General features: G+C 31.6%; 1 protein-coding gene across 1 annotated transcript in view; it reads right to left on the bottom strand.

Moving 5' to 3' along the window:
• Positions 1-12859: 12859 nt before the first annotated feature.
• The window catches only part of il12a (interleukin 12a), a 10662-nt gene continuing 8993 nt past the window's right edge, over positions 12860-14528 (bottom strand). The window contains exon 7 of the mRNA XM_062061857.1: positions 12860-13447. Within this exon, the coding sequence (XP_061917841.1) occupies positions 13307-13447 (141 nt within the window). The 3' untranslated portion in view covers positions 12860-13306. The remainder of the gene's footprint in view (positions 13448-14528) is intronic.

Here is a 14528-nt window from a genome sequence, read left to right as displayed (position 1 = left end):
GATGCAATATGTACATACAGCTAGCTTAAATAGCATGTTAGCATTGATTAGCTTGCAGTCATGCACTGACCAAATATGCTTGATTAGCACACCATCAAGTCAAAGCACACTTTTGTGCATTCACGCACAGTATACAACTTTTGGTGGACAAAATGAGACCAAGGAGTGGAAGATTTTACATGTAAACAAACTGTTGCGTTTATTTGTCACATATTGTATTCCCATCTTTTTCCATTTTCATTCCTTTTTTGAAAATGCTCCAGGGAGCCACTAGGGTGGCGCTAAAGAGCCGCGGGGTTGCTGACTCCCTATTTAGTCAAACACTGACAAAATACCGACCCCTGCTGGCCGCAGGCTGCTATTACAACACTTGTACTGTACCTTGTAGGAGCGAGCGTGTCTACTACAGTTTTCCCTTGCATCATTTTTAAACCGTATTCTACAATTTGATGGTCCTAAATTAAGCATTTTCCGGCATAAAATGTCATAAAACTATTAATACTACTGTAGTATTGGTCGCAAGAGGAGACCATGTCTGAGCAGGCTACTCAGTATCGTAGCCACTAATTGGCTCGGCCTCAGCCAGCATTACAATATGTAGCCCTTAATCACAAATGGATCTAACATAATATTGTGAGAGTCCAATCTATAGTGGATCTAACATAATAGTGTGAGAGTCCAGTCCATAGTGGATCTAACATAATAGTGTGAGAGTCCAGTCCATAGTGGATCTAACATAATATTGTGAGAATCTAGTCCGTAGTGGATCTAACATAATAGTGTGAGAGTCCAGTCCATAGTGGATCATTTAAGTGGACCCCGACTTAAACAAGTTGAAAAACTTATTCGGGTGTTACCATTTAGTGGTCAATTGTACGGAATATGTACTTCACTGTGCAACCTACTAATAAAAGTCTCAATCAATCAATCAATCAACATAATAGTGGGAGAGTCCAGTCCATAGTGGATCTAACATAATAGTGTGAGAGTCCAGTCAATAGTGGATCTAACATAATAGTGGGAGAATCCAGTCCATAGTGGATCTAACATAATATTGTGAGAGTCCAATCCATAGTGGATCTAACATAATAGTGTGAGAGTCCAGTCCATAGTGGATCTAACATAATAGTGTGAGAGTCCAGTCCATATTGGGTCTAACATAATAGTGTGAGAGTCCAGTCCATAGTGGATCTAACATAATAGTGTTAGAGTCCAGTCCATAGTGGATCTAACATAATAGTGTGAGTCCAGTCCATAGTGGATCTAACATAATAGTGTGAGACCAGTCCATAGTGGATCTAACATAATATTGTGAGAGTCCAGTCCATAGTGGATCTAACATAATAGTGTGAGAGTCCAGTTCATAATGGATCTAACATAATATTGTGAGAGTCTAGTCCATAGTGGATCTAACATAATAGTGTGAGAGTCCAGTCCATTGTTGGATCTAACATAATAGTGAGAGTCCAGTCCATAGTGGATCTAACATAATAGTGTGAGAGTTCAGTCCATAGTGGATCTAACATAATAGTGTGAGAGTCCAGTCCATAGTGGATCTAACATAATATTGTGAGAGTCTAGTCCATAGTGGATCTAACATAATAGTGTGAGAGTCCAGTCAATAGTGGATCTAATATAATAGTGTGAGAGTCCAATCCATAGTGGATTTAACATAATAGTGTGATAGTCCAGTCCATTGTCGGATCTAACATAATAGTGAGAGTCCAGTCCATAGTGGATCTAACATAATAGTGTGAGAGTCCAGTCCATAGTGGATCTAACATAATATTGTGAGAGTCTAGTCCATAGTGGATCTAACATAATAGTGTGAGAGTCTAGTCCATAGTGGATCTAACATAATAGTGTGAGAGTCCAGTCCATTGTCGGATCTAACATAATAGTGAGAGTCCAGTCCATAGTGGATCTAACATAACAGTGTGAGAGTCCAGTCCATTGTCGGATCTAACATAATAGTGTGAGAGTCCAGTCCAGGGGACCAGCAGGAGATCATCCTGAGTGGAGACAAGTCCGCAGCACAGAGACGTCCCAAACTGATGCACAGATGAGTGGTCCACCCTTTATTATTATTAAATAAGTGTATAATTGTTTGGTCGTCAAATGTTAAGGTGGTATTATTAAATAGGTGTATAATTGTTTTGTTGTCAAATGTCAAGGGGATATTATTAAACAGGTGTATAATTGTTTTGTTGTCAAATGTTAAGGTGATATTATTAAATAGGTGTATAATTGTTTGGTCGTCAAATGTTAAGGTGGTAATATTAAATAGGTGTATAATTGTTTGGTCGTCAAATGTTAAGGTGGTAATATTAAATAGGTGTATAATTGTTTGGTCGTCAAATGTTAAGGTGGTATTATTAAATAGGTGTTTAATTGTGTGGTTGTCAAATGTTAAGGTGGTATTATATAAGTGTATAATTATTTTGTTTTCAAATGTTAAGGTGGTATTATTAAATAGGTGTATAGTTGTTTGGTTGTGATGGAAGCAGATCAGAATCATATCCATATTTAAGTGTTACTTCTTTCTAAAAACTCCTATAGTCATATTTACATCAGCTAATGTCTCGTGTGGTACAAAGTGCTTGGATTCGAGTGTCCTTGGTTAGAGTCAGAGCGCTGTCTTTGTTGAGACTGCCATTACATTCCTGAGATACGGAGCACAGCTAGACTGGGGAAACAGCAGGTGGGGGGGACAGGAGAAGGAGAAGTAGACAGGAGTTCCGGGGTTTTGGTAGACCGATCTGGACCGGGCCAGGGAACGCTTGGGTGCTGGATTGGTCTCAGTTTGTCCTCTAAGCTTGGAGAATAAACCACAAAATACCAACTATTGCCTGGAGATTGAATATAAACATCAGCGTATTGCCATAAAAAGAATCTGGGAGAGACTAGCAATTTGAATTCCCCATTGGAGGAATGCTGGTCAACGCAACAGTTGTCAAATGTTAAGGTGGTATTATAAAACAAGTGTATATATATTTTGTTGTCAAATGTTAAGTCGGTATTAAATAGTTGTTTAACTGTTTGGTTGTCAAATGTTAAGGTGGTATTATTAAATAGGTGTATAATTGTTTGGTTGTCAAATGTTAAGGTGGTATTATTAAATAGGTGTATAATTGTTTGGTTGTCAAATGTTAAGGTGGTATTATTAAATAAGTGTATAATGGTTTGGTTGTCAAATGTTAATGTGGTATTAAATAGGTGTATAATTGTTTGGTTGTCAAATGTTAAGGTGGTATTATTAAATAGGTGTATAATTGTTTGGTTGTCAAATGTTAAGGTGGTATTATTAAATAGGTGTATAATTGTTTGGTTGTCAAATGTTAAGGTGGTATTATTAAATAAGTGTATAATGGTTTGGTTGTCAAATGTTAATGTGGTATTAAATAGGTGTATACCGTATTTCCTTGAATAGCCGCAGGGGCGCTAATTAATTTAAAACCTCTTCTCACTCCTGCGGTTACCAAAACCATGCGGAATGAGCAAGCATGCTCTAATTATTTTAAAACCTCTTCTCACTCCGGCGCATACCTTATCATTAAAAACACATTTAATAAAAAAAACGTTATTATGATCTTACCTTTACTTGTAGATGGGTCCATGTGCAGCTGCTTCTGATCAAAGGCAGTCTTTCTCATCTTTCTTCAATTTTAAAAGTCTCTGGAGATATTCCTTTAATTATTACCTCCTGCTTCGATTGAAAGTCCAGTTTAGAAAACGGTTTTATTTTAGATATGTAATCCTCCATGTTAAAAGTGCAAGCAAACAATTGCTGCATGCTTGCTGCTTGTTGTCTTCTTCTGCAGTACCTGTCTCCTGCAGTACTGGTAGTCGCAAGAAGGATCACTAGCGCCCTCTACCACCTGGAGGCGGGAGTCATTTAATGACTCATATTTGACCCGGCGGAAGTGCCAAGCATGCGCTAATTATTTTGCGAAACGAGTTTGACCCGGCTGTAATTCTAGGCAGGCGAATACTATATTCCCGGCGCCAATTCAAGGAAATACGGTAATTGTTTGGTTGTCAAATGTTAAGGTGGTATTATTAAATAGGTGTATAATTGTTTGGTTGTCAAATGTTAAGGTGGTATTATTAAATAGGTGTATAATTGTTTGGTTGTCAAATGTTAAGGTGGTATTATTAAATAAGTGTATTATGGTTTTGTTGTCAAATATTAAGGTGGTATTATTAAATAGGTGTATAAATGTTTTGTTGTCAAATTTTAAGGTGTTATTATTAAATAGGTGTATAATTGTTTGGTTGTCAAATGTTAAGGTGGTATTATTGAATATTTGTATAATGATTTGGTTGTCAAATGTTAAGGTGGCATTATTAAATAGGTGTATAATTGTTTGGTTGTCAAATGTTAAGGTAATATTATTAAATTAGTGTATAATTGTGTTGTTGTCAAATGTTAAGGTGGTATTATTAAATAGGTGTATAATTGTTTTTGTTGTCAAATGTAAAGATGGTATTATTAAAAAAATGTATAATTGTTTTGTTGTCAAATGTTAAGGTGGTATTAATAAGTGTATAATTGTTTTGTTGTCAAATGTTAAGGTGGTATTATTAAATAGGTGTATAATTGTTTGGTTGTCAAATGTTAAGGTGGTATTGTAAGTGTATAATTATTTTGTTGTCGAATTTTAAGGTGGTATAATTAAATAGGTTTATAATTGTTTGGTTGTCAAATGTTAAGGTGGTATTATTAAATAGGTGTATAACTGTTTTGTTGTCAAATTTTAAGGGGGTATTATTAAATAAGTGTATAATTGTTTGGTGGTCAAATGTTAAGGAGGTATTATTAAATAGGTGTATAATTGTTTGGTTGCCAAATGTTAAGGTGGTATTATTAAATAATTGTATAATTGTTTGGTTGTCAAATGTTAAGGTGGTATTATTAAACAAGTGTATAATTATTTTGTTGTCAAATGTTAAGGTGGTATTATTAAATAAGTGTATAATGGTTGGGTCGTCAAATGTTAAGGTGGTATTATTAAATATGTGTATAATGGTTTTGTTGTCAAATATTAAGGTGGTATTTATAAATAAGTGTATAATTGTTTTTGTTGTCACATGTTAAGGTGGTATTAATAAATAAGTGTATAATTGTTTTGTTGTCAAATGTTAAGGTGGTATTATTAAATATGTGTATAATGGTTTTGTTGTCAAATATTAAGGTGGTATTTATAAATAAGTGTATAATTGTTTTTGTTGTCACATGTTAAGGTGGTATTATTAAATAGGTGTATAATTGTTTTTGTTGTCAAATGTTAAGATGGTATTATTAAAAAAGTGTATAATTGTTTTGTTGTCAAATGTTAAGGTGGTATTAATAAGTGTATAATTGGTTTGTTGTCAAATGTTAAGGTGGTATTATTAAATAGGTGTATAATTGTTTGTTTGTCAAATGTTAAGGTGGTATTACATAAGTGTATACTTATTTTGTTGTCAAATGTTAAGGTGGTATTATTAAATAGGTGTATAATTGTTTTGTTGTCACATGTTAAGGTTGCCACGTCAACTAACAGAACGCAGAAGCAGTATCATTCAAAATATCCACCTGTCCCCCTCCAGACCTGCAGGGGGCAGAGAAACACAACAGCCACATCACAATTCACCCAACAGGGACGGCCATTTTGCTGACAGACCAACATGTGGTCTTGGAGAAGAAAGAAGAAAAAGTCTGTTAGTAAGAAGGAAAAGTCTGCAGTAAGAAGGAAAAGTCTTTTAGTAAGAAGGAAAGGTCTGTTAGTAAGAGAAACAAAATATTAAACAAAGCAAGCAACTCGAAGAAGAAAAGAGCCAAAAAGACTCCTTAGTTCCTGGTCACACACAGCTGGTAGGAAATTAACTTGGATGCTAGATCTCTAAATTTGTTAATGCTTTGTTTGAAATGTTTGTTTTGAGCTACAAACTGTGTTCTTTGTGTTTATCTCAACTTTGAGTGGCTTTATCAATTTGAAGTATTAACAAAGGAAAAGTGGATGCTTATGTTTGGCTTGTGTTTAAGTACTCAGTTAAGTTGCTTGTTTACTTTTTACTTAGGTATTTAAGCTGTATATTTACTGCTACACGTGTGTGATTAATGAACTTAGTTAAATTTAAAGCAATGTTGTGATGATTTGTTTATTAGTTTAAACTCCAAATAATGCAATGTTTTAATTTGTTTAAGGTTATCAACCTAATCACCCTCTAATTAACCCTACAATAAACTGGAAGGAAAACCATTTTTTTTAGTTGTTCTTGCGTTCTAAGGACCAAGGCCCTTTTCAAGTTGGGGCAAAGAACTGGGGAAATTAAACACAACTTGATAGTTGATAACACAACTTGACAGTAGTATTATTAAATAGGTGTATAATTGTTTTGTTGTCAAATGTTAAGGTGGTATTATTCAATAAGTGTATAATTGTTTTGTTGCCAAATGTTATGGTGGTATTATTAAATAGGTGTATCATTGTTTTGTTGTCAAATGTTAAGGTGGTATTATTAAATAGGTGTGTAATTGTTTGGTTGTCAAATGTTAAGGTGGTATTAATTAAGTGCATAATTGTTTGGTTGTCAAATGTTAAGGTGGTATTATTAAATAGGTTTATAATTGTTTGGTCATCAAATGTTAAGGTGGTATCATTAAATAAGTGTATAATTGTTTTGTTGTCAAATGTTAAGGTGGTATTAATAAATAAGTGTATAATTGTTTTGTTAAATGTTAAGGTGGTATTATTAAAAATAAGTGTATAATTGTGTTGGCAAATGTTAAGGTGGTATTATTAAAAATAAGTGTTTCATTTTTTGGTCATCAAATGTTAAGGTGGTATTATTAAATAAGTGTATAATTGTTTAGTTGTCAAATGTTAAGGATATATTATAAAATAGGTTTATAATTGTTTGGTCGTCAAATGTTAAGATGGTATAATTAAATAGGTGTATAATTGTTTGGTTGTCAAATGTTAAGGTGAGATAAGCTCCAGCACCCCCCACGTCCCCAAAAGGGACAAGCGGTAGAACATGGATGGATGGATGGATGTTAAGGTGGTATTATTAAATAGGTGTATAATTGTTTGGTTGTCAAATGTTAAGTATGGTATTATTAAATAGCTGTATAATTGTTTGGTGGTCAAATGTTAAGGTGGTATTATTAATTAGGTGTATAATTGTTTGGCCGTCAAATGTTAAGGTGGTATTATTAAATAAGTGTATAATTGTTTGGTTGTCAAATGTTAAGGTGGTATTATTAGATAAGTGTATACTTGTTTTGTTGTCACATGTTAAGGTAGTCTTAATAATTTCGTGTTTAATTGTGTTGTCAAATATTAAGGTGATATTATTAAATAGGTGAATAATTGTTTGGTTGTCAAATGTGGTATTACTAAATAGGAGTATAATTGTTTGGTTGTCAAATATGAAGGTGGTATTATTAATCAGGTGTTTCATTTTTTGGTTGTCAAATGTTAAGGTGGTATTATAAAATAGGTGAATAATTGTGTGATTTTCAAATGTTAAGGTGGTATTAAAAATAAATGTATAATTGTCTGGTTGTCAAATGTTAAGGTGGTATTATGAAATAAGTATGATTGTTTGGTTGTCAAATACATGTATAATTGTGTATTATAGGTATTATTGAATAAGTGTATAATTATTTTGTTAAATTTTAAGGTAGTATTATTAAATAAGTGTGTAATTGTTTGGTTGTCAAATGTTATTGTGGTATTAATATATAAGTATGATTGTTTGGTTGTCAAATGTTAAGGTGGCATTATTAAATAAGCGTATAATTGTTTTGTTGTAACATGTTATGGTGGTATTAATAAACAAGTGTATAATTGTGTTGTTGTCAAATGTTAAGGTGGTATTGTATAAGTGTATAATTGTTTGGTTGTCAAATGTTAAGGTGGTATTATTAAATAGGTTTACAATTGTTTGGTGTCAAATGTTAATGTGGTATTATTAAATAGGTGTATAATTGTTTGGTTGTCAAATGTTAAGGTGGTATTATTAAAAAGGTGTATAATTGTTTGGTTGTCAAATGTTAAGGATATATTATAAAATAGGTTTATAATTGTTTGGTCGTCAAATGTTAAGATGGTATAATTAAATAGGTGTATAATTGTTTGGTTGTCAAATGTTGAGGTGGCATTTTTAAATAGGTGTATAATTGTTTGGTTGTCAATTGTTAAGGTGGTATTATTAAATTTGTGTATAATTGTGTTGTCAAATGTTAAGGTGGTATTATTAAATAGGTGTAATTGTTCTGTTGTCAAATGTTAAGGTGGTATTATTAAATAGGTGTATAATTGTTTGGTCGTCAAATGTTAAGGTGGTATTATTAAATACGTGTATAATTGTTTTGTTGTCAAATGTTAAGGTGGTATTATTAAATAGGTGTATAATTGTCTGTTTGTCAAATGTTAAGGTGGCATTAATAAATAAGTGTATAATTGTTGTCAAATGTTAAAGTGGTATTATTAAATAATAGGTGTAAAATTGTTCTGTTTTCAAATGTTAAGGTGTTATTATTAAATAGGTGTATAATTGTTTGGTTGTCAAATGTTAAGGTGGTATTAAATAAGTGTATAATTATTTTGTTGTCAAATGTTAAGATGGTATTATTAATTAAGTGTATAATTGTTTTGTTTTCAAATGTAAAGGTTGTATTAATACATAAGTGTATAATTGTTTGGTCGTCAAATGTTAAGGTGGTTTTATTAAATAGGTGTATAATTGTCTGTCAAATGTTAAGGTGGTATTAATAAATAAGTGTATAATTGTTGTCAAATGTTAAGGTGGTATTATTAAATAGGTGTATAATTGTTTTGTTGTCACATGTTAAGGTGGTATTATTAAACAGGTGTATAATTGTTTTGTTGTCACATGTTAAGGTGGTATTATTAAATAGGTTTATAATTGTTTTGTTGTCCCATGTTAAGGTGGTATTAATAAATAAGTGTATAATTGGGCGTCATATGTTAAGGTGGTATTATTAAATAGGTTTATAATTGTTTGGTTGTCAAATGTTAAGGGGGTATTATTAAATAGGTTTATTATTGTTTTGTTGTCAAATGTTAAAATAGGTGTATAATTGTTTGGTCGCTAAATGTTAAGGTGGTATTAAATAGGTGTATAATTGTTTGGTTGTCAAATGTTAAGGTGGTATTACTAAATAGGTGTATAATTGTTTGGTTGTCAAATGTTAAGGTGGTATTATGAAATAAGTATGATTCTTTGGTTGTCAAATGTTAAGGTGGTATTATTAAATACTTGTATAATTGTGTTGTCAAATGTTATGTTGGTATTGAATAGGTGTTTAATTATTTTGTTAAATGTTAAGGTAGTATTATTAAATAAGTGTGTAATTGTTTGGTTGTCAAATGTTAAGGTGGTAATATTAAATAAGTATGATTGTTTGGTTGTCAAATGTTAAGGGGGTATTATTAAATAAGTGTATAATTGTTTTGTTGTAACATGTTAAGGTGGTATTAATAAATAAGTGTATAATGTTTTGTTGGCAAATGTTAAGATGGAATTATTAAAAAAGTGTATAAATGTGTTGTTGTCAAATGTTAAGGTGGTATTATATAAGTGTATAATTGTTTGGTCGTCAAATGTTAAGGTGGTATTATCAAATAGGTGTATTATTGTTTGGTTGTCAAATGTTAAGGAGGCATTATTAAATAGGTGTATAATTGTTTGGTTATCAAATGTTAAGGTGGTATTATTAAATAGGTGTATTATTGTTTAGTTGTCAAATGTTATGGCGGTATTATTAAATAAGTGCAAAATTGTTTTGTTTTCAAATGTTAAGGTGGTATTATTAAATAGGTGTATAATTGTTTGGTTGTCAAATGTAAGGTGGTATTATTAAATAAGTGTATAATTATTTTGGTGTCAAATGTTAAGATGGTATTATTAATTAAGGGTATAATTGTTTTTTGTCAAATGTTAAGGTGGTATTATTAAATAAGTGCATAATTGTTGTCAAATGTTACGGTGGTATTATTAAATAGGTGTATAATTGTTTGGTTGTCAAATGTTAAGGTGGTATTACTAAATAGGTGTATAATTGTTTTGTTGTAACATGTTAAGGTGGTATTAATAAATAAGTGTATAATTGTTTTGTTGTCAAATGTTAAGATGGAATTATTAAATAAGTATAAATGTGTTGTTGTCAAATGTTAAGGTGGTATTATATAAGTGAATAATTGTTTGGTCGTCAAATGTTAAGGTGGTATTATTAAATAGGTGTATAATTGTTTGGTTATCCAATGTTAAGGTGGTATTATTAAATAGGTGTATTATTGTTTAGTTGTAAATTGTTAAGGTGGTATTATTAAATAGATGTATATTTGTTTGGTTGTCAAATGTTAAGGAGGCATTATTAAATAGGTGTGTAATTGTTTGGTTGCTAAATGTTAAGGTGGTATTAAATAGGTGTATAATTGTTTGTTTGTCAAATGTTAAGGTGGCACTATTAAATAAGTGTGTAATTGTTGGTTTGTCAAATATTAAGTTGATATTAAATAGGTGAATAATTGTTTGGTTGTCAAATGTTAAGGTGGTATTACTAAATAGGTGTATAATTATTTTGTTGTGAAATGATAAGATGGTATTATTAATTAAGTGTATAATTGTTTTGTTTTCAAATGTTAAGGTGGTATTAATACATAAGTGTATAATTGTTTTGTTGTCACATGTTAAGGTAGTATTATTAAATAGGTGTATAATTGTTTTGTTGTCACATGTGAAGGTGGTATTAATAAATAAGTGTATAATTGTTTGGGCGTCAAATTTTAAGGTGGTATTATTAAATGGGTGTATAATTGTTTGGTTGTCAATTGTTAAGGTGGTATTATTAAATTAGTGTATAATTGTGTTGTTGTCATATGTTAAGGTGGTATTATTAAATAGGTGTATAATTGTCTGTTTGTCAAATGTTAAGGTGGTAATAATAAATAAGTGTATAATTGTTGTCAAATGTTAAGGTGGTATTATATATATATATATATATATATATATATATATATATATATATATATATATATATATATGTATGTATGTATGTATGTATGTATGTATGTATGTATGTATGTATGTATGTATGTATGTATGTATGTATGTATGTATGTATGTATGTATGTATGTATGTATGTATATATATATAGGGGCGGCGTGGCGAAGTTGGTAGAGTGGCCGTGCCAGCAATCGGAGGGTTGCTGGTTACTGGGGTTCAATCCCCACCTTCTACCATCCTAGTCACGTCCGTTGTGTCCTTGGGCAAGACACTTCAGCCTTGCTCCTGATGGGTGCTGGTAGCGCCTTGCATGGCAGCTCCCTCCATCAGTGTGTGAATGTGTGTGTGAATGGGTGAATGTGGAAATACTGTCAAAGCGCTTTGAGTACCTTGAAGGTAGAAAAGCGCTATACAAATATAACCCATTTATCATTTATATCATTTCTTATTAAATAATAGGTGTGAAATTGTTTTGTTGTCAAATGTTAAGGTGGTATTATTAAATAGGTGTATAATTGTTTGGTTGTCAAATGTTAAAGTGCTATTATTAAATAAGTGTATTATTATTTTGTTGTCAAATGTTAAGATGATATTATTAATTAAGTGTATAATTGTTTTGTTTTCAAATGTTAAGGTGGTATTAATACATAAGTGTATAATTGTTTTGTTGTCACATGTTAAGGTGGTATTATTAAATAGGTGTATAATTGTTTTGTTGTCACATGTTAAGGTGGTATTAATAAATAAGTGTATAATTGTTTGGGCGTCAAATGTTAAGGTGGTATTATTAAATAGGTTTATAATTGTTTTGTTGTAACATGGTAAGGTGGTATTAAAAAATAAGTGTATAATTGTTTTGTTGTCAAATGTTAAGATGGAATTATTAAATAAGTGTATAAATGTGTTGTTGTCAAATGTTAAGGTGGTATTATATAAGTGTATAATTGTTTGGTCGTCAAATGTTAAGGTGGTATTATTAAATAGGTATATAATTGTTTGGTTATCAAATATGTGTATATTTGTTTGGTTGTCAAATATTAAGGTGGTATTATTAAATAAGTGCATAATTATTTTGTTGTCAAATGTTAAGGTATTATTAAGTAGGTGTATAATTGTTTGGTCGTCAAATGTTAAGGTGGTATTATTAAATACGTGTATAATTGTCTGTTTGTCAAATGTTAAGGTGGTATTAATAAATAAGTGAATAATTGTTGTCAAATGTTAAGGTGGTATTATTAAATAATTGTCAAATGTTAAGGTGGTGGTATTAAATAGGTGTACAATTGTTGTTGTTGTAAAATGTTAAGATGGTATTATTAAATAAGTATATAACTGTTTGGACGTCAAATGTTAAGGTGGTATTTTTAAATAAGTGTAGCATTTTTTGATCATCAAATGTTAAGGTGGTATTACTAAATAAATGTATAATTGTGTTGTTGTCAAATGTTAAGGTAGTATTATATATATTTTTAATTATGTTAGTTTTTATAATAGTGTGCATATAGAATACTTGTATTTGTCTACAAATTATACTGCGAGTGTGAGGAAAAACATATTTACATTCCTCACTTTTATATGACACTTAATACTTAAATGACATTAATTATTTACAATAATTACTGTTAATTAAATGACACAGAAAACTAGTTGAGACTGTATCAGCCAAGTCCATTTTGCTTCATTTTTTTTTAACAATATCCCAAATAAATTTTCTTGCGTCTCGATAAGAGACAAATATTTAAAATGCTTTTGTTTGTACAGAAAAGATCTGTCACTCACGTCACACCAACATGATGTACAAAATGTGCTTTATTACAAATTTTGAAAAACAAACAATTTGATAAATGATGGTAATAAATAGAGTGGTCACAGAGAAGTGTTTCCCAAATATTGGAAAAATTGGCCTACTGTTGTCTTGGTTCAATATCAGTGTGAGGTAGTTTCCCATTGTGTCCAGCAGATGACGCTGTAGTAAAATAAATACATCGATAGTCACGTGTTTATGAAAGCTTAAGGTATTTTCTCATTTTCCCTGCACAAATGATGCTTTACAAATTCTGCCTCCAGCAACAACCGGGACCAGGACCATGACAAGGAATCCCAGCCAATGGTCAATATAAGTTCTTGAATGTTTTTATGGGATGTTTGCGTTAGTACATTGCTGTTGTCAGATGGGGTCCGACATTTTTCACTTCGAAAACTATGAAACTTTGCTTCTTTGAACCTTTCAAGGGTGATTGCACTGATATCAACGACAAGGCCGGCCATGCTGACCAGGATTGTTTACTTCCTGTGATCGCCTGCCGAGATGTAGCCCATGGCTCTGTTGATGGTGATGGCTCGGATGTAGAAGCCTCTCATCATCTTGTACATCTCAAGTCTATTAGTGAAGGAGTTGGATCCCCACATTTGGTACGCATCCTCCTTGAAGACAGCAGAAGAAGACACACAGGTGTTTACATTTTCATCTTTCATTTTCTAATGCTTGTCCCGTTATCCTGAGCTGAAGCAGATACAATGGACGCTCTGGACTGGTCGCCAGCCAGTCATAGGGCAAACAAGCATTCCATTCACACGTCTGGACACTTTAGAGCAGGTTTGGGAAATTATTTTGACTCGGTGGGCCAAATTTAGAGAGAAAAAAAAGTGTCTGGGGGCCGGTATATATGATTTTTAGAAAAACGAATACAAAACCTCACAATAATGTCTGATTGAATGCTAAAAACGTTATGACAGGCCGCCTTAAAAAACGGAATGGAACTTTACATTTTTGTACTGAATGAGACACCCAGTGTCTCCCCATATTCAGGATAATCTTACATTTTGGATACTTTAATTTTTAGAGTTGTCTTATGTTCAGGGCCATCTTATAATCAGAGTCATAAACATTACCCGGTCATATATTCAGGGTCATCATCATATTTTCAGAGTTGTCCTGAATTCAGTGTCTCCCCATATTCAGGTTAATCTTATATTTCGGATAATTTCATTTTTAGAGTTGTCTTATATTCAGGGCCATCTTATAATTAGGGTCATCAAAATTTCAGGGTCATATATTCAGGGGCATCCTATATTTAGGGTCATTGTATTTTCAGAGTTGTCTTAAATTCAGTGTCATCTCATATTCAGGTGAATCTTATATTTTGGATAATTTCATTTTTAGAGTTGTCTTATATTCAGGGTCATTTTATATTTAGGGTCATTATATTTTCAGAGTTGTCATATATTCAGGGTCATCTTATAGTTAGGGTCATCTCATATTTAGGGTCGTCTTATTTTAGTGTTGTCTTATATTCAGGGGCATCTTATATTTAGGGTCATCGTATTTTCAGAGTTGTCCTGAATTCAGTGTCTCCCCATATTCAGATTAATCCTACATTTTGGATAACTTCATTTTTTTTAGAGTTATCTTATATTCAGGGTCATTTTATATTTAGGGTCATCGTGTTTTCAGAGTTGTCTTATATTCAGGGCCATCACAATTTCAGGGTCATCTTATATTTAG

Source organism: Entelurus aequoreus, linkage group LG10 (genome assembly GCF_033978785.1).
Source record: "Entelurus aequoreus isolate RoL-2023_Sb linkage group LG10, RoL_Eaeq_v1.1, whole genome shotgun sequence".
In the NCBI taxonomy this organism is placed as follows: Eukaryota; Metazoa; Chordata; class Actinopteri; order Syngnathiformes; family Syngnathidae; genus Entelurus; species Entelurus aequoreus.
The sequence above is the reverse complement of the archived record's forward strand: the minus strand, read 5'-3'. Positions and strand labels throughout refer to the sequence as shown.